The following is a 26,966-nucleotide window of genomic DNA, read 5'->3' as shown; positions in this document are numbered from 1 at the left end:
ATGATCAGCACTTAGAATACACTTCCTCCATAAAAGATTTGGGGGTCATTTTTGACAAAAAACTCAAATTTGTAAACCATATTAACCCAGTGAGTGTGAAATCATCCAAAACACTGGGTCTTATTTTATGTTGTTGTTCAAAATTTTCCATTGAAGCATTAAAAAGGATTTATTTAGCTCTAGTGGTGTCTAAGTTAGAATATGCATGTATCATTTGGTCTCCATTTTACAATGTGCACTGTGTGTCTCTAGAAAGAATGCAAAACAAATTTTTGAGATTTCGTTCTTTCAAGTTGGGTCTTCAAATACAGTACCATGACTATTCGAGTATATTACAAGAAATGGGGCTGAAACTATTGCAAACCAGAAGAATTCATGCAGATCTCTGCTATGCATTCAAGCTGCTCAATGGACTAATAACTTGTCCTGAATTACTTGAATCTGTCAACATTCATGTTCCGAACAGGAATCTTAGACACAGCCATTTATTTCATATACCTTTCCATCATACAAAATATGGCAAACATACACCCTTGGAAAGAACCCTAAAGTTAATAGATGACAAAAACATCAGTGGTGTCTCTTATGGTCGTTTTAAACAATCATTGAATAATTTAAGTTGATAATTGTTTACATAAGGTAGTAACAAGTTTAATTTTAATTCTATATCCTATAGTTATTTTATATTGTTATATAGTTGTGTGCTGCAGAAACGTTCCGTAGCGTATTAGTTTATATTTTACATTTTTATATTGTACTTTTTTTCTGTGAAATTTTTACACCGTAATGGGGTCTATCCCGTATAAATAAATAAATAAATTACCCCTAGACAGATTAGTCACACTGTAAATGAAAATATTTCCGCTTCAGACCACTCCAATTTATAACCTGAAAACTACAAATCATTTTTCAAAAATATATGCTCTTATAAAGATGTATATTTGTCTTTTATAGTTTTTATAGCTTTTATAGTTTATGCTTGAGGAAGCTAATGTATAGCGAAACACTTGTCGCGGTTTTTGTAAAACCCTTTATAGCGAAAATCATACAATAAACTGTATTGATTAGTTTTTTTTATAGCAAGTTGAACAATATCCATCGCTGGTGTTCAAGTTTTGAGGTTTTAAATCTATAACTGAATCAAATATGAATTATTCGTTGAATGATAAAAGTAGGATTACCTGAGTCACAATATTCCATAAACGATACCTGCTAAGAACTTCTATGTACCCAAGAAGCCAGTGTTCTTGCATAGCTTCATCTAGTTGTTTCAAATATTTTCTACAATCTCCCAAAACTATGAGAATACAAGCTGCCGTCTGTATATCTCCTAATATTGCATGATGTTTCAATGCTTCGACCACTAAGCCACTCGGATCCCAGAGAGACTTCTTGGGAGGTTTTGACACAGAAAGAAGGGTAATAGATTCATCTTCAACTTGAAAAGTTTGGGTATCCTCGTTAAAATCTGGCGAATGATGATTAGGGAAGTCTTCTGGGGGAGGAGATCGATCCTTGAGCTCATGACGTACTGGAAATGCTTCATTTGGTATAATCCACTCATGACATTCTGAAGCTAAATGGTTGAACCCTCGGTAGCCCACTTGAAAATCTGAAGAAGTATTACTTTGTTATTGACAAGTTATAGCAAATTTAGTTTTACAGTGATGACAGACCTACTCGAAACTCTGAAGTATTCCAAGTTCCCTACCATCGCACAAATTGTGGTTAGTTATCAAAGTACTTTGACACGTTTTGTTAGATAATAGGAAAAAAATGTCTGATGATTGGCGACTTCAATATGGACTATGAGGATGATGATTACTTCTAAACCAAAAAGGTCAAACATTTATTTAATATGTATGGAGTAAGTCAAATTGTAAATACAAAGACACAGTGTACGCAGCATAGCTCTACTCTTATAGATTATGTTGTAACAAATATTGATTCTAATGGAGCAATTGTTTATGATAATCCAAAACTAACTGACCACTCTATCATATATGTAAATTTCTGTAATGCAAATATTAGGTTAGGGGAAACATTCAAGCAAATTAGCAAAATGAACGTAGATACCTATCATAACATAAACATTGAGCTATTGTCCTGTAACTGGAATTTGAATTCAGTTAACATTGATGTCATATTGGAGAATATAACAAAAAAACTGTTTAGATATTATTGATCAGGTAGCACCAGAACATACTGTTAAAATAAAATCAAATCAAGTCCCATACTATGATAGTGAATTGAAAATCAAAGCAAAGGAAAGAGATTTAGCTTATAAGAAATTCAAAGTACAAACTTAAGTAAACATATAAATTGGGAAAATTATAAGAGAGTGAGAAATTAATATTACTGGAGTTTTTCCCAACACCAAATCATTATTTTTAACACCTCGACACGTGTTTCGATCACCAAGTGATCATCTTCAAGAAGAAGATTAAACTAGAAACTTTGCGAAGCTAACCCTATTTATGCTATACAGGTATACCACCGATACAGGTACACCACACCTAAATTAGTTTTACAATTTGCCTTATCTATTATTTTACAATAGATGTAATGTTTGAATCTTATTGTTATATATAAAACAATTTTCATCTATTTAACAAATTGATTTCACAATATTGCCTATCTAAATGTATTTTTACAATGTGTCCTTATGTAATAGTCAGTAAATCTAATATTATTTTAACAAGCTATATAGTATGCTATTTGGTATTGGTCCGTCATCGTTATTCATAATATTATTATGTTTACTTATTTCTACGCTCTCATAGGCATCTAGTTGCCTATTGTTGTCAACTTGTCTAACTAATCATAATGAACTGTAGTCTATGGAATGGTTTTGTTGCAAAATATGATGGGTGACTGCTGATTTTTCAGGTCTTCCATATTTTAAGTGTGCTAGGTGTTTCTTATATCTTACTTTGATAGATCTTTTTGTCTGTTCATAATATTTTGCATTGCAGTCCTTACATTCAATTTCATCTATTGTAAAATAATAGATAAGGCAAATTGTAAAATTAATTTAGGTGTGGTGTACCTGTATGGGTGGTATACCTGTATGGTATACCTGTATAGCATAAATAGGGTTAGCTTCGCAAAGTTTCTAGTTTAATCTTCCTCTTGAAGATGATCACTTGGTGATCGAAACACGTGTCGAGGTGTTAAAAATAACGATTTGGTGTTGGGAAAAAACTCCAGTAATATTCATAACTACAACAGTTCCAAACAGTGCATCATAAGAGTGAGAAGTGACTATGTGAATATGTTAAAAGTAAAGCAAGAACGTTATTATGAACAGAAAATTGATGAAAATAAACATAATGCGAAAGAAATGTGGAAATATTTAAAATCACTTATAAATTCAATTGAAAGCTATAATTTTGAAAAGATAGTATTCAATATCAGAGATCAAATAAAAGTTTGTACCACAGAAATTGATATTGCAAATGCATTCAATGAATATTTTATCGATAGTATAGGTGAAATTGTAAACAATATAAATTCTGAATCAGACTGGAGTTCAAACAGTTTTGATAAAGTAAATTGTAAATTAAATTCTTTTAAACAGATAGACTTGCCGCAGTTGAAAAATATAATATTTTCAATAAATAGAATTAATAGATCTGAGATAATGAACAGTCTATTTCTAAAAGAGACATTCAACACCTTGGGGCATGTTATGCTGAACTTTATTGATATGTCTCTTCAAACAGGACAATTTCCCCAACATCTTGGGGCATGTTATACTGAACTTCATTAATACATCTCTTCAAACAGGACAATTTCCCCAATACTTCAAAATAAGCACAGTAATACCAATACCAAAAATAAATAATACTTATGAAGCATGTTATTTTCGTCCTATCAATACTCTTTCAACCCTTGAAAAAGTATTATGGTATTGGTGATGTAGTTTTGAAGTGGATGAAAAGTTACCTCAGTTCGCGGAGTCAAATAACAAAAATTAATAGGTGCTACTCACAAGAGTTAGTGAATGATTTTGGAGTTCCACAAGGTAGTGTATTAGGACCTTTACTATTTCTGATTTGTATAAACGATATCAATTACGTAGATGGTGATCATGTGATTAACTTATTTGCAGATGATACATTAATATATACCTACGATAAAACCTTGCAAGTCGCTATTGAAAAGATGAATAATTCATTGAAAAACATTGAGTTGTATCTTGGAATAAATAAACTGAAACTTAATATCACTAAAACTAAGGCGATGATCATTACAACAAAGTATAAACAAAATAAAATTGGTAGAAACACAGTCAAAATTGAAATTAACGAAACTGATGTAGAAATAGTGAGTAAAATTAAGTATCTAGGGTTCATTGTAGATAATACTATTTCATTGAATGATAATGCTGACTATGTAATAAGCAAAATATCAAAGAAACTGTATTTTTTTCTAGAGAGGCATCTGTATTATCAATGTATGCCAAAATAACGTGCTATAATTGCATAATAAAACTCGGGACTCTCTTATATCTCTTGAATCAGAACAAATTGAATCAATTACAAAAATTACAAAATCGTGGAATGCGAATAATATTACTCTGCAATAGAATGACACATATACATAATATGCTCTGTAGTTTAAGGTGGCTTAATGTTTCTCAACGATTGTATTATCAAACTGTTATATTTATATTTAAAATAATAAATAAATTGCAACCAACATACTTAGTAAACCTTTTAATCACAAATAGTGAAGTACATCATCATGATACTAGATTGAACACCAATTTTCACATCCCAAGGACAAATTCACGTAGCAGTATGAACTCGTTATTTTTCAAAGGTCTGGACAGTTTCAATAAACTACCAAATAACATAAAAAACTCTTCTTCTCTCAGTTTATTCAAGAGGGACTTGGTAACATTCATAACGAAAAACTGAATTAAAGCTAATTTATATTTAAAACATAATAATAACTAAGACTTTGTTTTGAATGAATATATAAGTAAATATGTAAACGTGTATTCTAGATACAGCGTGACTCACGGTCGATGGTAGGTTATACGTTTCAGGAAAACGCAAAGCATGGTTTTTCTGAAAATTTCACCTCCCATATTTCCTTACCTGTTTTATCCATCTAAAATATTTTCAGCATTGCGGCGTTGCCACTTCCATCAAAAAGTCCTAGCAACTTAATTTTTTTAAATGGAACACCCCGTATATTAATATATTTTTGGAGTCGCTCTGGTATTTTAATACTTTTTTGTTAATAATGTCCTATACCTATCTCTATCTGTTTTCGAGATAAAAAATAAATTGTGCTAAATACGGTCCAAATCATAGCCTTAATTGAAATGAAGTACATCAGTACTCTCAATTCATGAAAAGTTGATATTTTGATGATAGACAAACTCGAAATATTCAAATAACACCAAGAAATCAACTCCATATCATACAGGGCGTGCTAAAATTACTATTATTTCCATTGTGCATAAAAGTAGTCAAAAGTTCATTTTTTCAAATAAAACCCCCTGTATATTACTCGGTAAATCGAAAGATGGTGAAAAATGCTTCAAGATGATATATCATGTCCCTATACCTAAATCGTCAAGGTTTTTCAATAAAGTCGCTTCTTCTAGAAACATTATTTTTTTTAGAATTTGGATTTAGGTAGCAGTGGAATTATCAAGCTTATAGCAGTTCGGTTACTTTTATAAATAATTTATAAAGAGTTATCGACGGTGTTTCGAATCATCTTCCAAAATGAATGCAAATATCGATTATTCAAACGAAGTTCTTATGAAATTATTTATTGTACACATGAACAATGTGATCAAATCATTGTCAGAACGTGTAAAAAATTCAACTAAATGTATCCTGAATTAACACCAATGAACGAGAGGAAGTTTGTAAGGTTACAAAATAATTTCCTTAACTATGGCTCAAAGTTTCCAGGGAACAACTGTACCAAAAATCAGTCATTTCTAGGTAAAAAGTAAGATTTTGTGGGCTAAAACATGTGAGAGTACAGACAATAACAGAATAGGATGATTCAAAATAACAAAATTGTAAACAAAATATCACATTTTCACAACAAATGCTGAAAATGTTGTCCATTACATTCTAAACATTTTAAAATGTTTTTTTTGTACGCGACTTGTGGTTGCTTTTTCAATTTCCTGGGGATCCAGATCTTCAATACTCCGCACTATTCGCCGTCGCAATTCTTCTTTGATAGGCACTGGAGTACTGTATACTCTTTCTTTTAAAACACCCCATAAAAAAGTCAAGTGGCGTGAGATCGGGTGATCTCGGTGGCCAATCCCACGGCCCTAAACGCCTAAACCAACGATCGTCGAAGAGTTCGTCAAGTTTCCTGGAAACTTCCTGGGTGGAATGAGCTGGCGCTCCGTCCAGTTGAAACCACGAATTCCTATATTCCTTTAAAGGCAAATTTTCAAGAAAATCGGTTACAGTCGTCCTTAATATTTGGAGATATCTCTCTGCATTCAGTGTGTCTTTATAAATAAAAAAGCTAATTTTATTGTTCTTCAGAATACAGAAAACATTCAGGTCAAATTTTTCTTGAGAACCCATTTCTTTTGTAACTTGAGGATTATGATCAGCCCAAAAATGTTTATTCCTTCTATTGAAAATACCATCCCTCGTAAATTTTGATTCATCGCTCCAAATTATTTTTGACAAAAATTCCCGATCTTCCTGTGTATGAATCAAAAGGGATTCACAAAAATGCATTCTATGTTCGAAGTCTTCTGTTTTTAGAGCTTGAACTTTGGTAAATTTATACGGATGCATTCCGTGATTTTTCAAAATTCGTTGTACTGAAGCATGTGATATACCTAAATCTTTTTCTGCACTGCGAATGGAAGCTTCTGGATATGCATAAAAATATGCCAAAACGTTAATAGTAGTGTCCTCATTTGAAGTAACAGGTTTTGGTAATGCTGAAGGCGCTTTTAACACGAATCCATAGTTAAGGAAATTATTTTGTAATCTTACAAACTTCCTCTCGTTCATTGGTGTTAATTCAGGATACATTTGGTTGAATTTTCTACAAGTTCTGGCAATGATTTGATCACACTGTCCGTGTATAATAATTTCATAAGAACTTCGTATGAATAATCGATATTTGCATTCATTTTGGAAGATGATTCGAAACACCGTCGATAACTATTTGTAAATTACTTGTAAAAGTAACCGAACTGCTATAAGCTTGATAATTCCACTGCTACCTAAATCAAAATTCTAAAAAAAATTATGTTCCTAGAAGAAGCGACTTTATTGAGAAAACTTGACGATTAGGTATAGGGAGATGATATATCATCTTGAAGCATTTTTCACCACCTTTCAATTTACCGAGTAATAAAAAGGGGGTTTCATTTGAAAAAATGAACTTTTGACTACTTTTATGCACAATGGAAATAATAGTAATTTTAGCACGCCCTGTATGATATGGAGTCGATTTCTTGGTGTTATTTGAATATTTCGATTTTGTCCAAACTATCATCAAAATATCAATTTTTCATGAATTGAGAGTACTGATGTACTTAATTTCAATTAAGGCTATGTTTTGGACCATATTAAGCACAATTTATTTTTTATCTCGAAAACAGATAGAGATAGGTATAGGACATTTTTAACAAAAAAGTATTAAAATATCAGAGCGATTCCAAAAATGTATTAACATACGGGGTGTTCCATTTAAAAAATAAAGTTGCTAGGACTTTTTGATGGAAGTGGCAACGCCGCAATGCTGAAAATATTTTAGATCGATAGAACAGGTAAGGAAATGTGAGAGGTGAAATTTTCAGAAAAATCATGCTTTGCGTTTTCCAGAAACGTCTAACCTACTATCGACCGTGAGTCACGCTGTAGAATATGGACGATATAGTTTTTTTTTTTCTTTTTTGGGATTAATAGACTAATTTATTTAGATTTTTATGTATTATATTTAGATAAAGTACAATAATTATGTTTATATTAGGCTGGCCTATCTGGAAATAAAGTTCTTCTTCTAGATTAGGTAATGAATATTGCAATAGAGGTTTAGAATTTACTGGACAAACATCAATATCATTCAAAATCAGTTTAAAAAGAGTATTAGTGTAAGTATCCGTCTATTACTGTAGTACTGCCAAATTATTCATTTTTAGTTTATATTTAGTATTATATTTCATATGTAAGAAGGGGAAAACCTGTGTATAATAAAAATGAAAAATAAATAAATCTAGATCTATGTTGACGTTATTCGGCAACTTCTCTAATAGTCTTTGACGATTCTCCATAACAATTTTCTTTACTTTCTCAACATTTTCATCGGTTGTTGATGTGCTGAGGCGTCCAGGGTGAGCGTCGTCATTCACCTCTTGACGACCTTCTGTGAAAAGCTTATACATTTTTTGACTCAAAGTACAATCACCGTATGCTACTGGCAACATTTCAAGTGTTTTTAGAACACTTACCGAATATACGTAGCACACGAAATTTGAACATTCACTTTATTTTTTGTGTGCATCTATTATCTATACATCTATCTATCAATCTGTCCGCCTATCCATCCATTTGTCTATCCAACACTAAACTTGTCTTTCAGTAAATTTTGCTTTTGACTTTGTTAAATGTTTATGGCAGGGGTCGGCAAGTAGTTTTGGGTGGGGTCCGCATACTGTGGGAAAATTTAAATGAGGTCCAGACAAAACAACTGATGATAATTAGGTGCTACCTATGTATTATTTTGGTTTCAAATCAAACTCTGAATTATACAACACAAGACATAAAATTAATGTGAGAAACTATACCGACGATCTTGAGCCAGTTTGGTTCTCGAGAGGAACAGCAAATTCAAAGTGGGCGTTCGTTAATCTCGAACGATTTAAAAAAAAACATTTTTAAGAAAAATGTTTCACATACGTATGTTGAGCCAAATTAAGTGGCCAAATTTGTAGCTACTTTCTTGCAATTTCCATGTTTGGCCCAAAATTCTTCAGTGGAATTATACATTTGCAAAGACACATCTCTATTTGAAGTGATGGCTTTAACAGATTCAACAATTTGGCAGCCACATCTGTTCATTCTACCGCAACATCAACTAATTCGCACAAACACACACACAGGGTAGATAGGAAACTAATCAGACCATATTAGTTGTAGGTACTTGTAAAACAATAGGTTAACTAGGCACTTATTAAAATAAAATGAGTACTAAGTTAAATTATATGTGACTCAAAAATATTAACAGACCGCAGTCCTCCTGTTGCTGACCGTTGCTTTATGGAATTCAAAAATAATTTTATTTCTTTGGTTTCAAAAATTATCAAAGTTGTACAAACTTTGTTGATTGTTGCAGGCATCTCATGGATATTGAAACTCCAAAAGTACTCACCAATTTCTACTTTAGAGTTGAATTACTTCAAAAGGTAAACCTGGAACCTCTGACGTATAATAAATCCAAAATAAGCACTTTACCCAAACACCAGAACATCTCATGGATATTGAAACTCCAAAAGTACTCACCAATTTCTACTTTAGAGTTGAATTACTTCAAAAGGTAAACCTGGAACCTCTGACGTATAATAAATCCAAAATAAGCACTTTACCCAAACACCAGAACTGCAATACTCTACTCGACTGCTTTCTTCATCTCCTGAAAACGTCAACTTGGTTGATGTAATTCGCGTTGTGCAGAGTATCGCAGTCCTGGTGTTTGGGAAATGTGCTCATTTAGGATTGACTCGCTTTCACAATATGCATAAGAAAGATTCAGGATATGTCTATTACCTGAATTCAAACTGTCTAATTCCATATCGAGTTCATTTTCTCCAAACGAAAAGTCGCCTTTCGGAAGACCTGTACGGACATTCAAATAGGTGGGAAAACCATTGTACATGCCTATATGATCCACTTGGTCTTCATTTTCAGTTTCATCATCGCCTCCACTGAATTGAGCAGTTTGATCAATCACACCTGTGAGGAATACGTATCAATCTCATTGGGTTACACCTGTCAACATTAAGCGAACTTAAGTTGAATCTAAGAGTTTTAAAAAAAATATAATGTTGATCGTTATCAAATGTTTTTGATATATATACCAGATGGTTTGAGAAATATTCATCTCATTCTTAAGAAAAATAAATACTCAAACATTTAAAAAATCTTAACTGGGGATCAAGCAAAATTTGTTATTGTTGAATAATAATTATTTTTCACCTTCATAGCTACCTTTAGGTTTTGGTTCAGTTCCCAAATCTTTTATGTTATTTATAGTATTCTCCATTTGCACTACGCTGGCAATATTGCTGATGGGTTTGCTGTTCATCAATACTTCATCTCTGTTAGTATTGCTCGAAGTGATGGAGTTCTGCATGAACTCTTCACCATACATTGTCTTTATTATTTTCCACATCACAGATATCTTGAACAGAAATATGTTGAGTAAGTGACTAGTATTTTGAATGTTATGAATAATTCAAACATCATTGATACAATCTACTCTGAAAGAGAATACTTCTCCAGATTCCCACATAGAATCAACAATAAATGCTATAGAAAATAAACAGTCAATCAAAAACCAAATGGCCCTATAAACAGCATTAGCTGTTAGTAATTTCTATGATGTCTTTTATTATATTATTGATTCACACGTTCCTATTTTCAATGTGTTCAAACATAAATATCCCAAATGGTAGATTGCAATATCAAAAAGAAAGCTAAACTACGCAGACATACAAGAAAACTGGTAATATGCAGTACAATTATGAATTCAAGAGCCTTAGACTTGTCATCAAAAACCAGCTGCATATATTTATTTAAATTCTATACAAGGATCTGTAGTATCTAATCCTCAATCATTGTGGTCATATGTACATTCTAAGAATAGAACCTTCCTTATTCCAGGTAGGATGAAATATGATGACTTCACTATTGATTCTCCAGATGAAATTGTAAATAGTTTTGCAATTTTTTTTCACAGTACACATTCACACTCAGCATATATATCTGCATAATATAAATTTTAAAAACATAAGCGAACAAGAAATCTTGACTGCAGCAAGTAAACTAAAGAATAAGTTCACTTCTGGTCCTGATAAGATATCATCTTCTTTGGTAAAAGATTTCATCGGTGTATTGATCTATCCTTTACTGAAACTTTTCAATCTTGCAGTTAAAAATAATAATTTTCCTGAATTATGGAAGATATCACGAGTTTGTCCCATTTTTAAGTCTGGAGATCCATCTGATATTCGGAATTATCGTCCTATCTCAATCCTATCGGACTTTGCGAAACTTCTCGAAATTGTCATCTACAATCGCGTACGTTCCTCAGTTCATAATATCATATCTCCGCAACAACATGGATTTTTGTCAAACAGATCCACAATAAAAAATTTAATTGTACTAAACAAAAATGTTAGTGATGTCTTAGATAATCATGGTCAAGTTGATGTGATATATACTGATTTTGCTAAAGCATTTGATCGACTTGATCACATGATCCTTTTACAGAAACTCCACCAATTTGGTTTCCATAATTCAGCAGTACTTTTCATTAAACTCTACTTACTTCAACGCAAACAGTTTGTATCGTATAACGGATATGATTCTTTTTATTACAATCCTTTATCTGGAGTACCTCAGGGGTCGAATCTCGGACCACTTCTGTTCTTATTATTTATTAATGACCTCAGTAATGACTGTAATATATTGCAACGACAGTTAAAAAATATACAGACTTGGTGTGAAGTTAACAAACTATATCTCAATGCATCCAAATATAAAGTAGTGACTAATAATAGGAAAATGTCAGTCATCGAGTACCATTATCAAGTAGATACCATTTCACTGTCACAAAGTAACTCAATTAAAGATCTTGGTGAATATTTTGATCAAAATTTGTTTTTTTTCCAACCACATTAGATTGAAAGTAAGTGAAGCATTGAGAGTTTATGGCTTCATAGCTCACAGTTGTAGATCTTTTTAAAACATATCTGCTCTATTTACTTTTTATGTAGAAAACTTGCTGGAATAATTTTTCTGTATAAATTACTGCACAACAATGTGGATGCTATGGAGGTGTTATCTCTTATAAATTTCTGTGTTCCTCATTTTATAATTAGAAGTACAAAAACTTTTTACAGCCGACTGACCAGAACCAATTTGTATCTCAAGTCACCTATCTTTAGCATTTGCCATAATTTCAATTCAATTTCAAATTTGTGTGATATCAATTTTGATTTCCTGGAATATATTGTTGACACTGCATCTCAGTATTTCACGGAGAACTTTGAATTTTCTGGTATAGTTTTTTTAAATTTTATTTTATTATATTATAATTTTGTTATTCATTTTCTCAAATTGTAACTTTGTAATTATAAGGATCTATATTACTTTTTTAACATACTTAGTTAACCCTTTAATTCAACTATTGGGTAATAAAGGCTATTATTATTATTACAAAATCAACAACCACGAACTTAACAACCAACAACCACCGAAACCTTTTACAACTAACGTTATATCTTACGTTCCAGCACTATTTGAAAAGATAAGACGAATTGGAAAAAGATATGATATACACACAGATCTATACTCAGATATACGAAACCGAACAACACAGCAGAAAAAAAATGTTTTGTGTCAACATCATTGAAAGTGTGTGAGAATGAACATCGAGATCACATCAGAAATAGCTAATCAACAAGATAAAAATTGTCAGAACACATTTTGAAATGAGACAGTGGACATTGAGTTTACTGGAACAAGACAAGAATGATTGCAAACAAACTCTACTCTAAGAGACGTAAACTCAAAGAATCAGCGTATATTCTATCCGGAGAGAAGTGTATTCTTAGAAATGGATCATACTTGGCTACCCTTCTTGAAAGAAAATGTGGATGGTAGTGAAATAGCAACAGACTTATCAGAGACACCCTTTTAACTACATCGAATGTTTCAGAAGTCTGTCAGCAACATTGACATTGTGGACTGTTTTTGAGAAAAATAAAAACTCACCTTAGTTTTTTGAACAGACCTCATATTTATATCAACCATTCTCAAGGATGACTCTTGGACAAAAATCACATAGATATCAACAAATAAAATGTTATAATAAATATTTGGAATTATGTTCTGGCCAAAATAACTTGAATAAATTTAAAAGTGAACTATATGAATTTCTTGTTGATCAGGCATTTTATTCCCTGGAAGAATATTTTTCAATATGATAATTTTAATGTGAATCTTATACATTTAATGAATGAATTCTTTTTAATCTTTGTTTTATTATATAATTACTTAAATATTAAGATTTTAAACTAGTATGTAAATCCATATTTGACTAGTCTGATAAGCATTTTATGTGTTCAACTGCAAAGATATGTAGATTGCTTTAATGATGGATAAAGATACTACTACTAATACTACTATGAATATTTCTTTTATACATTCCCTGCATAAACCATTGTATTTTCTTAAGAATAAATATATGTTTATAGTTTCTTCAAGAGTTGTCATTTGAATGATCGCTTAACAGATACACAAGCATTATACTCAACTTACATCTACTTCTTTGAAAAAGAGAGTATCTGTGAGTAATTTTATTTTCAATAAATGAATTTAAAGTTCCTGCAAGCTTATGTGTGCAACTATTTAGGAATTACTTCAGTCCTGCAATCACATTTTGACCATTGTGCCTCAGCCTCTACTTATTCAACTCTGATAAATGACGACTGTTTCACACTGATATGATATTTGTTTGCAAAACAATTGAGAATTTTGGACCATCTTACTAACAAGACAATTAATAAGGTGTTTCTTGAATTTATTCCTCTTTATATGAAATATCAACTCATATAATGCAAGAAATAATAAAAAACAAAGTATGAATTTCTTGTTTTATAGAAGTTTCAATCATCATCTCTAAGTATTCTAATTTTGAAAATAAGTTAAAGGAATTTTAAAATGTGCCCTGTTTCACCCCCCTGTGTAAACAAGGTAATATAATAAGATAAAACTATCAAAATCTGTAATATGTCAAATTTAATGCAAAACCGAAGGAATCTAGTTTAACTATTAAATTTTAGTTGTTACTTGGATAAGACTGTGTTCTTACATTGGGTTTTCCAAATTCTCTAGCCACTGCGGAATTATGCTCACATAATTCGGAAATACTTCTTCCATGCAGTACGTAATTCTTGGCCAAATCTGAGAGATGATGAGATTCTTGACGGATTGATTGATTTTGGGTAAAATGCTGTAACGTGCTGGATGCCTGATGAAATTGGTCCACTGCTTGAGTTGTTGATATTTTTCTGAAAAAAAAATGAATGGATTGTACATTTTTCATTTGAATGAATATATTGCAATATACCTGTAAATTTTTGACTTACTAGTGAATGTATAATAAATCTTCTGTTACAGTTTTGTAAACTTGTCTTAATAAAAACCATAATTTGTAAATTTATCAGTTTTAAGGATGTGATGAATTTTTAATGTGCAAACAATGAGTTATTTAAAAATATTGATTCATCCTTACCACAAGTTATTTACTTCGTCTTTCTAATACATTGTAATTATAGTTTTATGTGAAATTTTGACGAATAAACTGTATTATTATTATTATCAAGTATCGGTAAAATCCACAAAAAATAATTGAAAAATCAAAACGATGAAATTACAAACACTATTAGAAACTCTAATATGCTTTCGCGAGATTTTTGCAATCTGAGATAAAGTTGAAGTCTATATAAACTGTGATCACAGTCACGAATATAAAGAAGCAAGAGCCCAGTCAAATAACACAATACCCTTGACTAGAGTCTAAAGCAAATTCAAATCCAAGATAGAGTGTATGTAAACATTGACATGCCCTACACACGTGATATTGAAAATTCCAAGAATTGGCCAGGGTGTATTCAGAACCAACATCTTGTTGATCGCGAATGCTATATCTTACTTAAGAAAACTTTTTTATAACAACGAGTGAAATGCACAAGTTTTGCAGTTTAACGGGAAAAATGCACATAATATGTGCAATATAAAAAGATTTTCATTGGATTTTTCACAGCGCACTCAAGCATTATATGAAAAGAGACGTAATTATTTCTTTATTGATAATTTTTATTTTATGTAAAATCAAAAGGAATATTAATCAAAATTATTCAACTGGATGAATTTGTCTCTTCATCAGTAGTGTCATCCTCACCAATCTGAATTATCAGTGGCTCGATTTGTGCCTCTATTATGTTATCAAGCTTCCACATCTTTGTCTCGACTTCCAATATCACATGCCGAACACACTTCTTCCATTTCTCCGCTGTGACTCTTTTCAAAGCCTCATCAAAAAGTACTTTGAGATCTGCAAATTTGAACGTGGTGTTATGCCGAGCTACAAAATTCTTCACATCCGCCCATATTAACTCGATGGGATTGAGCTCGCAGTGGTATGGAGGCAGTCAAAGGACAATTTTGTTTTGGCCTGCTGCCATCTCATCGACTATATATTTTTGGTATTCAAGCTTGCGCTCCTTGACAATTTTTGGTAGCTGTACTCTTAGCATTGAGTCTTCAAAGCTAATATTCTTTGATCGCTGCCAATTTTGGATTTCAACCTTCTTTGAAGACGTTGTCGGAATCTTCTCTAACCATCGCGAATGATAAGGTGCATTGTCCATTACAATCACAGCATTATCCTCCAGATGGGGTAGAAATTTGGAAAACCACTGTTCGAAAGATTCACCGTTCATTTCTTTGTGATAATCTCCAGTTTTCTTCGACTCGAAACACCACAGCCCTACAGCAACAAACCCATTCTCATTGCCGATGTGACAAATAATAAGCCGTTTTCCTTTACCTGAAATTATGAAGAGGTATGTAAGTAAATGAAACAAATACGAGGGTTACTTTTTATATATTGAGATTGAGGCAGGTCTTGATATAAATATAAGTTTACCTGATGTTTTTGTTAATCCGGTGGATAGTCCATCTAGAAAGGCCTAGATGAGGTCACAGTTCATCGACCCATACTTTAGGGGCAGTATGACCAGCATTAACCCAGGTTTCATCCATATAATAAATTGTTCTCTGTTGTTCCCTATAATATTTAATTTTGGTCAAATACTCTCTCCTCTATAACACAATTTCCTGTCTATCCAATAATAAACTATTGCGCCCTCGTTTTTTCCATACAAAATTCAAATGTTTCAATACTTCATGGAATGTTGAACGCTTAAAACTTGGTAATAAAACATCTTCATTTATTTCTGTGAGTACTTTGTCTATCGTGGGTATTTCATTTCTGAAAAAGTACTCATGCACTTTCCTCCTGATTGCATGTTTATCAGCATAATCTATTGATTTTATAATGGTTAGACGATTCTGATTTGTATTCGGTTTGGAAAATGTATGATTTTGATTATATTCCCGTAAAACATTGTAAATCGAAGCGCAACACACTCCAATTTTATCAGAAACTTTCGATACGACTTTGTCGACAGTCGATGTCTCAATTTCTTCCATCTCTTTCTTGAACACATTTAAAATCACTTCTTTCATCTCAACACTCAAATGTCTTTTTTTCGATTGTTTCCTGGCTGGACTCAGAGGATAGCTCACAGTGTCATCAGCAGTGTCTGTACTGGACATCTTGAAAAACAATTTTAAACAATATACTATAACGCACGCCACACAAACACGCAAACGACTGATTACAACCGTGTGCTGGTACCGAACTCGTACCAAGAAGGCGAATTCACCAATGAACGCTGCCCTTTCCATCTGACACTGGGCGATCACGTGAACATCACGCTTCGGTTTTGTTTTGTTTTACTCTATCTTGGATTTGGATAGACTTTAGATGAATTGGATTTGATATATAGAATCAATCAACTCTTTCTCAAATCATCATGAAACAGACATATACACAATCTGAAATGTGAGAAAATTTCCACAGAATATTAGGTTATTAAGTTGTTTCAAAAGTTTTTTCCGTTTTTATGAGTCCACGTTAAACTGTGATATCTCAATGAATACTTATTTAATTCAATGGAAATAAGCTCCATTTGAATCAGTACACTTTTGCCAATGTAACACAAGTCGATTAATTCCGTCAGTATGAAAATTTTGTACTCCGGATTCGATGAAGTCGACGAAGGCCGTTTTTGCCTGGTTCTGATTAGGGAAGTTTCTACCGGCGAGAAAGTTATCATAGTGCTTGAAAATATGATAGTCGGTTGGCAAGAGATCTGGGAAGTATAATGGTTGAGGCAGAACTTTGACATTCAATTCGCCTAATTTTCAGACGGTGATTTATGGAACGTGCGGACGGGCGTTGTCGTGGAGCAGAATTGGAACTCTTTTGTCGACCAGCGCCACCTGCTACTGACGCAATTCACGATACATTTCGTCAGTTTCACTACAGTAGGACCCTGCTGTTATGGTTTGGCTCAGTTGCAGAAAGTTACAATAAATCACACAGCCGCTGACCACCACACAGTAACATGGTCTTTTTTGGTGCCTGGGTCGTTCATCTGTGTCCAACTACTGTACTGAACGTCTCCTGTTGTAGAGGATCCATGTGTCAATCCGATCGTGCCAAAGCAAAGAAGATCAGACCTCGAAACGTGACAATTTCTGTCGATCGTGGGGCACCCATTTTTCGAGCTTGTTGACCTTTCCAATACGTTCTAAATCATCCAAAACCGCATGGGAGCTGACTGTCAGTTCTTCCGCCATCTCACGCCATCTGTGCAATTTATAATGACATTCTCGAGCCCATGAATAAAGGAATAAACAAAAAGAATTTAAAAACTCTTTTTGTTTATTCCTTTGCGTACTAGGCGACATTTTTGAGGTTAAGTGGAAGAGCAATTGAATGATGACTTGTCATCATGTAAATTGAACTTCGCCTTTTGTCTTCTTATAATAAATGAACTGTACATGATTAATTTGATTTGAATGTATTAGAAGATAATAAAGACGATATTATTATTATTATTTGTAATGGGTCACTCTCAACCACGATTACTGTAGGTCGACTACTTTGGGGCTCATCTCTGAGACCTAAATCTCCGGAACGAAATTCAGCAAACCAATGCTGAACAGTACGTTGATTAACACTATCATTCAGTGTCATTTCTTTTCGAGTTTGAAAGCCGTGGATTTTTGGAATTTCTTCCTGACGTTTCGCTGGCGCGAGTGCTTCTTCAGAGGTTTAACCATCATGGCTTGTTGTCCGATGACACTATCATTGGCAAATAACTGGTTAATTTTTTGGGCTGTTTCGGCAGTACTTTCATTCAATTTGAATTCGTAGAAAAATTGGCCGAAAATCACTCAACAACATCATACAGTGATAAGCTGAAAAGAGGCAAAACAGAATTTTGAAAAAAATTAACAGCATCAATGTATTCAGTACATAATTCTCACTATTGATCAGTATATAGCCAAATGCGGTCGAATAATAAATATTTATCGAGATATGGAGTTACAAAAACACATGACGCTAAAACACAACAAACTTTTGCAAGATGAGCAACAGTAATCTAGGACGAGGATTTGAGGACCCTGGTGGAGACTGACCCATCACAAACAATGTGTTAGATGGCGGAAGAACTAAGTGGCATCTTCCATTTGGTTTATGATGGTTTCAAACATTTTGGGAAGGTAAAAAGAGCGAAAAGTGGGTGCCTCACGATTTGAACGATCGACAAATATTTTCACATTTTGGTCTGTTTTTTTTTTACTTTTGCCCAACCAAAACGATCGTTTTTTACATCAGATTGTCGCGTTTGATGAAAAGTAGATCCTCTACAATAACAGGACACGTTCAAAACAGTAGTTGGACACCAATGAACCCTCCAGTTACTTCCTAAAGGTTCAGCTGCTGGTGTGATTCACTGTAACTTTCTGCAACTGGGTCAAACCATCACAACATAGTCCTATTGTGAGGAAATAGACAAAATGTACCGAAAATTGCGTCAGCAGAAGGCGGCATTTATTTATTTATTACACAAATAGGGATACAAACAGAATAAATCCAAAAAATATCCTCATTTTACATATGAAAGATAGTGAGTAAACAAAATATAAATGCTAAGTACATTACACTATAAAGTAATGAATATTAACCAAAAACTAAATAAACAGTATATGAAGAACCGATAACTAATTATAAATAAAAATAGATTTCACATACTTTTTAAATCTAAGGAAAGGTAACCTCAGTTTTTCAATATCATTGCAATGAGTATTGAAGGATCTGACAATTCTGCATAAACGAGAGTTTTTTCCTGAATTGGTTTTTCTAAATGGGGTCGCAAAGAGATCATGGTTTCGCAAGTCTCTGCAAGGTGTATTCAATGAAATTTTTGTTATCAACGTAGGACAATCGACCCGTTCATTGAATAATTTGTACAGCATTAATATATCTGACATTTTTTTTTGTATTTGTAAGAGACAACAAAGAATACTTTTTGTAAACTGGACGGAAATTTCCATTGATTATAGAAATGTCAGTTTTACGCGCTAATTGTTTGACGAATTTATTTTGAACACTTTCAATTCTCTGTTGGTAAATCAAATATTGTGGACTCCAAACGACAGATGCAAAGTTCAAACGACTATATACATAAGAGTAAAATAGATTAAGAAGAGTTTTTGCATTTCTGAAATGTCTTGTATTTCTTATAATGAAACCCAATAAACGATTACACCTATTAACGGTTTTTTCAATGTGGGATTTAAAAATCATTTTGGAATCCATTATCACTCCCAAATCACGTACTTCATTAACTGTTTTGATTGTGTGATTTCCTATTTGATATTGAAAATCAATGGGATTTCTATTTCTGGTGAAAGTTATTTTGTGACATTTATCAAGATTCAAGTATAGGCTACTATTGCCACATATTTCTGCAAATGCTTCAAGATCATTTTGCAATCTCTCAAAGTGCTGGATTTCTTTGATGGTTCAATAAATCTTGAGGTCATCGGCATATAACAGAAAGTTGGAATGTTGAAATACTTCAACAATATTGTTAATATAAATTATAAAAAGTAATGGTCCCAAGTGACTTCCCTGTGGTACACCTGATGTAACCACAAAAGGTTCTGACTGGTAACCGTTAACATCCACAACTTGATGCCTTCCTGTAGTGTATGACGATATCCACACCAGAAGATGCTGATCTATCCCTTCTCCGCGAGTCTTTCAATGATCAAGTTGTGACTTATTTTATCGAAAGCCTTGCTGAAATCCGTCTAGATCACATCCACTTGCATCTGATTATCCATACTCTCTAACACATAATCTGTAAACTCGATTTAATTAGTATCGATGGATCTACAGGGGAAAAAACCATGTTGTTGTACTATTATTTTATTTTACTTTTTTACTTTTTACTTTTTACTCCTACAAACACAATATTGAATTGTAATTAAAAGTAAGAGAGATAAAACTACAGTAACAAAATAAGCTTAAGAACTACTAACTAAAATAAAACAAAACAGTAAATATAAAATGAAACAAAAAAGAAATCAAATAAATTATCACAATTTTTAAAATGTATACAAGTACCTATAAATTAAGTTACCCAATACCTAGAAATTAATCCGGCTGTGAGAAAAAGTAGGCCCTTATCTCTTTGGGATTTGTTTTAGTAAAAAGATCCACGGTGCTATTTTCAGTTAACATGTTGCAATGATTTACATAGTTGACCAGAGATGATCCCTTGTACTTTATATTAATAATTATATAGTATACAAAAAGAACATCCTGTAATGCACGTCTGCTCTGTAAAGTAACAATGTTAAATTCCTTGAGCATGCTTCTGTAAGACACCATAATGGGATAGCAGCCATAAATTTTGACATAAAGATATCTATGAAATCTTTTTTGAACTTTTTCAATCAAATCTGCGTTGGTCTCTTCCTGTGGTGACCAAATAACAGAAGCATACTCAAGATGAGGTCTAACTAGAGCATTAAATAACTTTACAATCCACCCAACATCTCTAAAGTTTTTTGTATTTCTAATAACAAAACCAAGAATCTTATAGGCTTTGTTGACAATATATTCATAGTGAGTGTTGAATTTGAAGTTACTTTGAAAATAAACACCTAAGTCCTTACACCCAGACTTACGCATAAGTGGAACATTTTCTACTTTGTTAGAAGCAGAAATATAGTTAATTTTCCTTGTGAATGTTATAACTGAGCACTTATCGATATTTAAGAACATTTTGTTACTTTCAAACCACCTGCAAACCGAATCAAGATCTTCCTGCAATTTCATGCAGTCTTCTAGGCACGTTATTAGCTTAAACAGCTTAAAATCATCTGCGAATATAAGGCAAAATGAGTGTAAAATGCAGTGAGCTAGGTCATTGATGAAAATTATGAAAAGAAGTGGGCCCAAGTTGCTACCCTGTGGCACCCCAGATGTTACAGAAAACCTGTCAGATAATGACTGCCCCACCCTGACTTGCTGATATCTGTCAAGCAAATAAGATTTTATAAATTGCAGAGCTGCCTCAGAAAATCCAAAATCACCAAGTTTCTTTAATAGTATGTTATGATTAACTTTATCAAATGCCTTTGCACAATCAGTCATAATTGAATCAAGTTGCTCCTTTTTATTAATAGCTTCAGCAGCAGATTGAGTGAATAAAAAAAGGTTCGTAGCTGTAGATCGATCTAGGAGAAAACCGTGTTGTTGTTCTGCAAATTTAAATTTAAAATGAGTGTAGATGTCATCATAGATGATTGTTTCGAAAATTTTAGCCAATGTATTCATAATACTTATTGGCCTGTAGTTTTTAACTTGATTTTTGTCACCAGATTTAAAAATTGGTGTAACAATTGACATTTTTAAAGCAGAAGGAAACACTTTACATTTAAGAGATTCATTAAATAGATAAGTTAGAGGTTGTACAAGAAAGTCAATACATCCCTTATAAATGTATGGAGGAATATTGTCCACACCACAGCATTTTTTTGGTTTTAATTTCTTGATACTGTTTCTGACTGTATCCTCAGAGATATTTGAAAAAGTAAAATGTCCTGTGCATGTGCATGATCTAAAATAATTCTATGCATAATTTTTCAAACAATTTTCCGGGAATAGGTCTATAATTCTTAACGTTACGCTTATCACCACCTTTGAGGAGTGGCATGACGATAGAAGATTTCCACTTACTAGGAAATCTTCCTGTCTGTAGGGATAAATTACAGATGTGAAAAAGGGGTGGTATCAAGTTTTCTTTACATTTTTTTATAAATATCCCTGGTATACCATCTGGACCATCTGGTATGTTTATATCATTAATTGCTTCAGAAATTTGCTGTTCAGAAATGCTAACAGAGTAGTCAAAATTATCATTAAGCATTGGACGATCATTTGCAAGCGGGTCGTGAATATATACACTCTTAAAATACTTTTTATTCGAATTATTTTGTTTTTTGTTTTCATATACTTCCAGAAACTTCTAGAATCAATAAGGATTTCATTTTCGATATTATTTATATAGTTATCGTAATCCCTTCGAATCAACCGTTTGGAATGTCTACGTAATTGAGAAAAAAGTTGATACAGATGTTGTCCTCCATATTTTTTAAATATTGGCATTGGTCAACAGAAGAGGTCCAACTCTGCTCCACAACAACGCCCGTCCGCACGTTTCGCAAATCACCGTCTGAAAATTAAACGAATTGAGTGTCAAAGTTCTACCTCACCCATCATACTCTTCAGACCTCTAGCCAACCGACTACCATCTTTTCAAGCACTTCGATAACTTTCTCACCGGTAGAACCTTCGCCAATCAGGACCAGGCAAAAAACGGCCTTCGTCGATTTCATCGAATCCCGAGAACCCTATTTTGAACTGACGGACTTGTGATACGGACAAAACTTTTGAAACAACATAATAAATTATTATTTCATGGGAAAATAATGTTGCCTCGAAATCACCATTTCATGGTGCTGAAAACATTGTGGGAGGTTTAATTAACTGACCTATTGAGCTCTTAAAGTACAAGGCAAAAATATATACAGGGGTGCGCAAAAGTCCGGAATAAAATTAATATCTTTTTAACCAGTATTTTAGGAAGAAAACGCTGAAACACGTCAGTTGATTTCACGTTGTACGCATTTTTTGGCAATAAAATGAATTTTTTTTTCAACCCCTTAGCTGCAACCCTCCCCAACTTTTTTTTTCAAATGCAAACCTATGTCGTGTATGGGCTCATTGAAAAGCTCGTATAAAATGGAATATGACCATACCCTTTATTTTTTTTACTCATGCGGTTACCACGAAATGAGAAAAAACTCTTTAAAACCAAAAAAGTTAGTCAATACCTACTTAGTGCTATCTACGGGTGAATTAACGTTGCAAAAAACAAATAAGTGGTGATGATGTACATTGCTCAACAATTGCTAAGGATCACCAGTACCTACTTTCTAAAAGTTCACAAATTTTAAGAACAGACCAACCGGGCCAGGCACCACAACAAATTTTATTGATTTATGTGTAAAACTGATAACGTAATGTAGCATCAACATTCTGTGGATTTTATTTTTTCACTAAAAACTCACACATAAAATTAGTTCCATCCCAAGCAATTGTTGACCAGGGTACCTCAAAAAGAGAAAAAGATTGGTTGTTTTTTTTGTACCAAAATGAATGCCCTGATAACAACTAATGTCTTAACTCAGTTTAGTTTATTAATTGAGTACCTTCAAAGTGTTCTTTTTTAATTTGCTAAACAAAAATGGTATTGTCAGAGAGGCAGCGTATCGAAGTCTTGATATTGTTGGGATGTGGGGATAGAATGCGGAGTCAAAGTTAGGTGTGTACTTTATTTAATGCAAAATACCCGGAAAATCACATTTCCCAGGCTACTGTGAGTAAGATCTTACACAAATTTGAAGAACATGGTACAGTGAAGGACTTGCCCAGAAGTGGCCGGCCACATGTTTTAGACAAAGATCGAAAATTGGACATTGCCGTATCTCTGCAGGAAGATCCACATTTGTCAACAGTTTCATTAGCCCAAAACAATCCTGCGTCTAGATGTACGATTGGGAGGTTTTTGAAAACAGAAAAATACCACCCATATAAGGTAAGTCTTGTCCAAGAGCTCTTGGAAGATGACTATGACAGGCATTTGCAATTTTGTGAGGAAATAATGAGGCGATGTGACGAGAATAATGGGTTTCCACTCAACATACTCTTTTCGGACGAAGCTACTTTTTATTTACATGGAGTAGTTAACAGGTACAACTATCGATTCTGGAGTCAGGAAAACCCACACTGGATATGCGAAGCTCGTACGCAGCGTCCTCAGAAAGTAAATGTATGGGCAGGCATCATCAACAACAGAATATTAGGGCCATACTTTTTTGAGGGAAACCTTCCACCTGCTCGCTACTTAGACTTTTTACGCTTTGAATTAGTCCCTGCTTTAGCTTTCATGTTTCCCAATGAAGCAGATCCAGATATCCCCACCGAAACACTTTGGTTCCATCAGGACGGCGCTCCCCACATTTTGGTATTAATGTCAGAGAATATCTCAATGACATATTTGCAGGACGCTGGATTGGACGACGTGATACAATTGAATGGCCGCCAAGATCCCCAGACTTAACGCCATTAGATTATTTTTATTGGGGATATATGAAAGACAAGGTTTATCAAAATAGGCCGGCTAATATTGAAGATCTAAAAAGCAGAATTAGAGTGGAATCACATAACATACCGGCTGAGGCCATTCGGAATTCCATAGACGGGTTTTACCATCGCCCAGGAGCCTGCCAAGTAGAGGGTGGAGGCCAATTTCAGCATCTCTTACGTTAATTCACCCGTAGATAGCACTAAGTTAGGTATTTGTAACTTTTCAAAAGAGTTTTTTCTCATTTCGTTGTGACCACAACGAATCAGAATCCATTTTTTACGAGCTTTTCAATTAGCCCATACACGACATAGGGTTGCAGCTAAGGGGTTGAAAAAAAAATTTCATTTTATTGCCAAAAAATGCGTACAACGTGAAATCAACTGACGTGTTTCAGAGTTTTTTCCTAAAATACTGGTTAAAAAGATATTAATTTTATTCCGGACTTTTGCGCACCCCTGTATACTTTGCATATTCATTGAAATATAAATTCATAAATTCATTGCATATAGATGAAAAACGAATTATTTCGGTTTTCTGCAAATATTTTGACAATCTCATTTTTTGATAAATTACTTGATATTCGCTAGGTAAAAAGTTTGAAGACCATTGAAAAAACAACAAAAAACTTACCGCATTAGACCTACAGTTGCTTTAGCCAAAGAATTAGATGTACCACTATTGCTGCAGTTGTTACTCTGGAGAGCAGATAATTTTTTTGCATATAATATATCTCCACTGTTATTTACAGACATCCCTTGAGGATTTGCTTTGCTTGCTGGTCGAAAAGCATCATTGAAAGTATGGTGGTATATATTGAAATCCTGGAAAAACAATTTATACAAACGTATATTCAACTTGTGTCAAGAGATTTTATGTAATTTCAATTTTATTTAACAAACAGTGATTTTTTTTCAAAAAGTACTTTTGTTGCATTGAGGCATGAAACACTATATTTTATAAATAATCACTAGTCTATGGACAATTTTCTAATTCGCTAAAAATCAGTAATACTGATACCTCACTAGAAATTGAGATGTTGTTAGAATTGACTGTTCGTATTGTTCTTGTGAATCAACTGTGCCAACTTTGGCCAAGTAGATCCACTTCAATGACAATGATAATAACTATTCTGCTGAAGAAATCAGAAGATCATTGAATTAAAAAAAATGTGTTGAAGTAATTTCGGGAACTATTTATTTTTGCAAAACACATCATGTAACAAACTTTCTATTTTTACACTGTGGCAATCAAAATATTATCTTGGTTATTTGATTGAATAAAAATACCATTCTTGTGGAAGTAAAAGGTCATTCTTACAGATTATTTCAAAATTATGTTCAAAATCAATATGCAGTGATGAATAATTGTAAACGTTTTGAAACAGTTTCAACTTTTAGTGTTTTCCAATTTCCTATTTGCTTCATGTTGATAATATTATTAATATAGGTTTGGTGGGTGATTACTTCTCATTTGCAGATGATCTTGCACTGTTTTATGTAGACAGAAATGAGAATTCATTGAAAATAAATATAAATGAAGACATGAAAAAGATTGAGAAATGGTTAAATGATCTCAATTCAAAAATCACTTTGGAACACACAGTTTTCATGTACGGTCCATTAAAGTCTACGCCTGTATCAAAAATCAAATCTCTGCTTCCAAAAATCACTAAAATACATCTTAAGCGTGTCACACTGTATATTAAGATTTATTATTAACAAACGTACAAAACTACATTCCTATTAATCTTCATTAAGTCATTCATTCATATAAAGACTGAGAAAAAAGTTTTGCAAACATGTTTTACTTACTCTTCCACAACTTAGAAATACATGTGGATCTCCTCTCCAAGCAATGCCACTGGCAGTATCCCTGTGTTCATTGAAAGAAGCAAAAGGAATGTATGGCCTACGGACATCCCATACGTTGATGCTGCAATCAATTACTAAGGCGCAACTAGCTATGTGATATTTCCTTTGCGGCCTCCACTTAACGTGACCTATAGAGGCTATGGTGTGAATTGTGTATTCCAATGTAGGTTTGCTAGTAAGATCCCACACCTGAAAGATGAACTCAAACTTATTTATATGCCCAAGTTTTCAAAAAACCACGAAGGTTGATTTCGAAAAACCTCTCGACTTTCCTATCTCAATATGAAGGATGGAAAACTTTCAAGGAAAGAGGAAAAGTTCAACCAGCATAATAAAATTATCCCATGAGAAGTGTAGATCATCCATAAATGTTTCAACTATCAGCACAAACAGCTTTCTATGCAGGTACTAAGAGGTTAGGTTAGATA

The 26,966-nt window shown here is 33.2% G+C and overlaps 1 protein-coding gene across 2 annotated transcripts in view; it reads right to left on the bottom strand.

Moving 5' to 3' along the window:
- Nucleotides 1-26,966, bottom strand: part of Wdr24 (WD repeat domain 24) — a 39,218-nt gene that overhangs the window by 4,343 nt on the left and 7,909 nt on the right. Inside the window, exons 5-10 of one of the 2 annotated variants that reach the window (XM_074180278.1) lie at nt 26,479-26,727; nt 25,298-25,488; nt 14,113-14,311; nt 10,212-10,416; nt 9,783-9,968; nt 1,182-1,612 (exon numbers count right to left, since the gene is read on the bottom strand). In XM_074180278.1, coding sequence (XP_074036379.1) covers nt 1,182-1,612; nt 9,783-9,968; nt 10,212-10,416; nt 14,113-14,311; nt 25,298-25,488; nt 26,479-26,727 — 1,461 coding nt within the window. The remainder of the gene's footprint in view (nt 1-1,181; nt 1,613-9,782; nt 9,969-10,211; nt 10,417-14,112; nt 14,312-25,297; nt 25,489-26,478; nt 26,728-26,966) is intronic. The other variant, XM_074180279.1, reaches the window with a different exon arrangement.

The sequence above is a fragment of the Leptinotarsa decemlineata genome, unplaced genomic scaffold (genome assembly GCF_025532065.1).
Source record: "Leptinotarsa decemlineata unplaced genomic scaffold, Ldec_3_MD MMD2_tig00026294_RagTag_RagTag, whole genome shotgun sequence".
NCBI lineage: Eukaryota > Metazoa > Arthropoda > Insecta > Coleoptera > Chrysomelidae > Leptinotarsa > Leptinotarsa decemlineata.
This window is presented reverse-complemented; position numbering and strand designations above follow the sequence as displayed.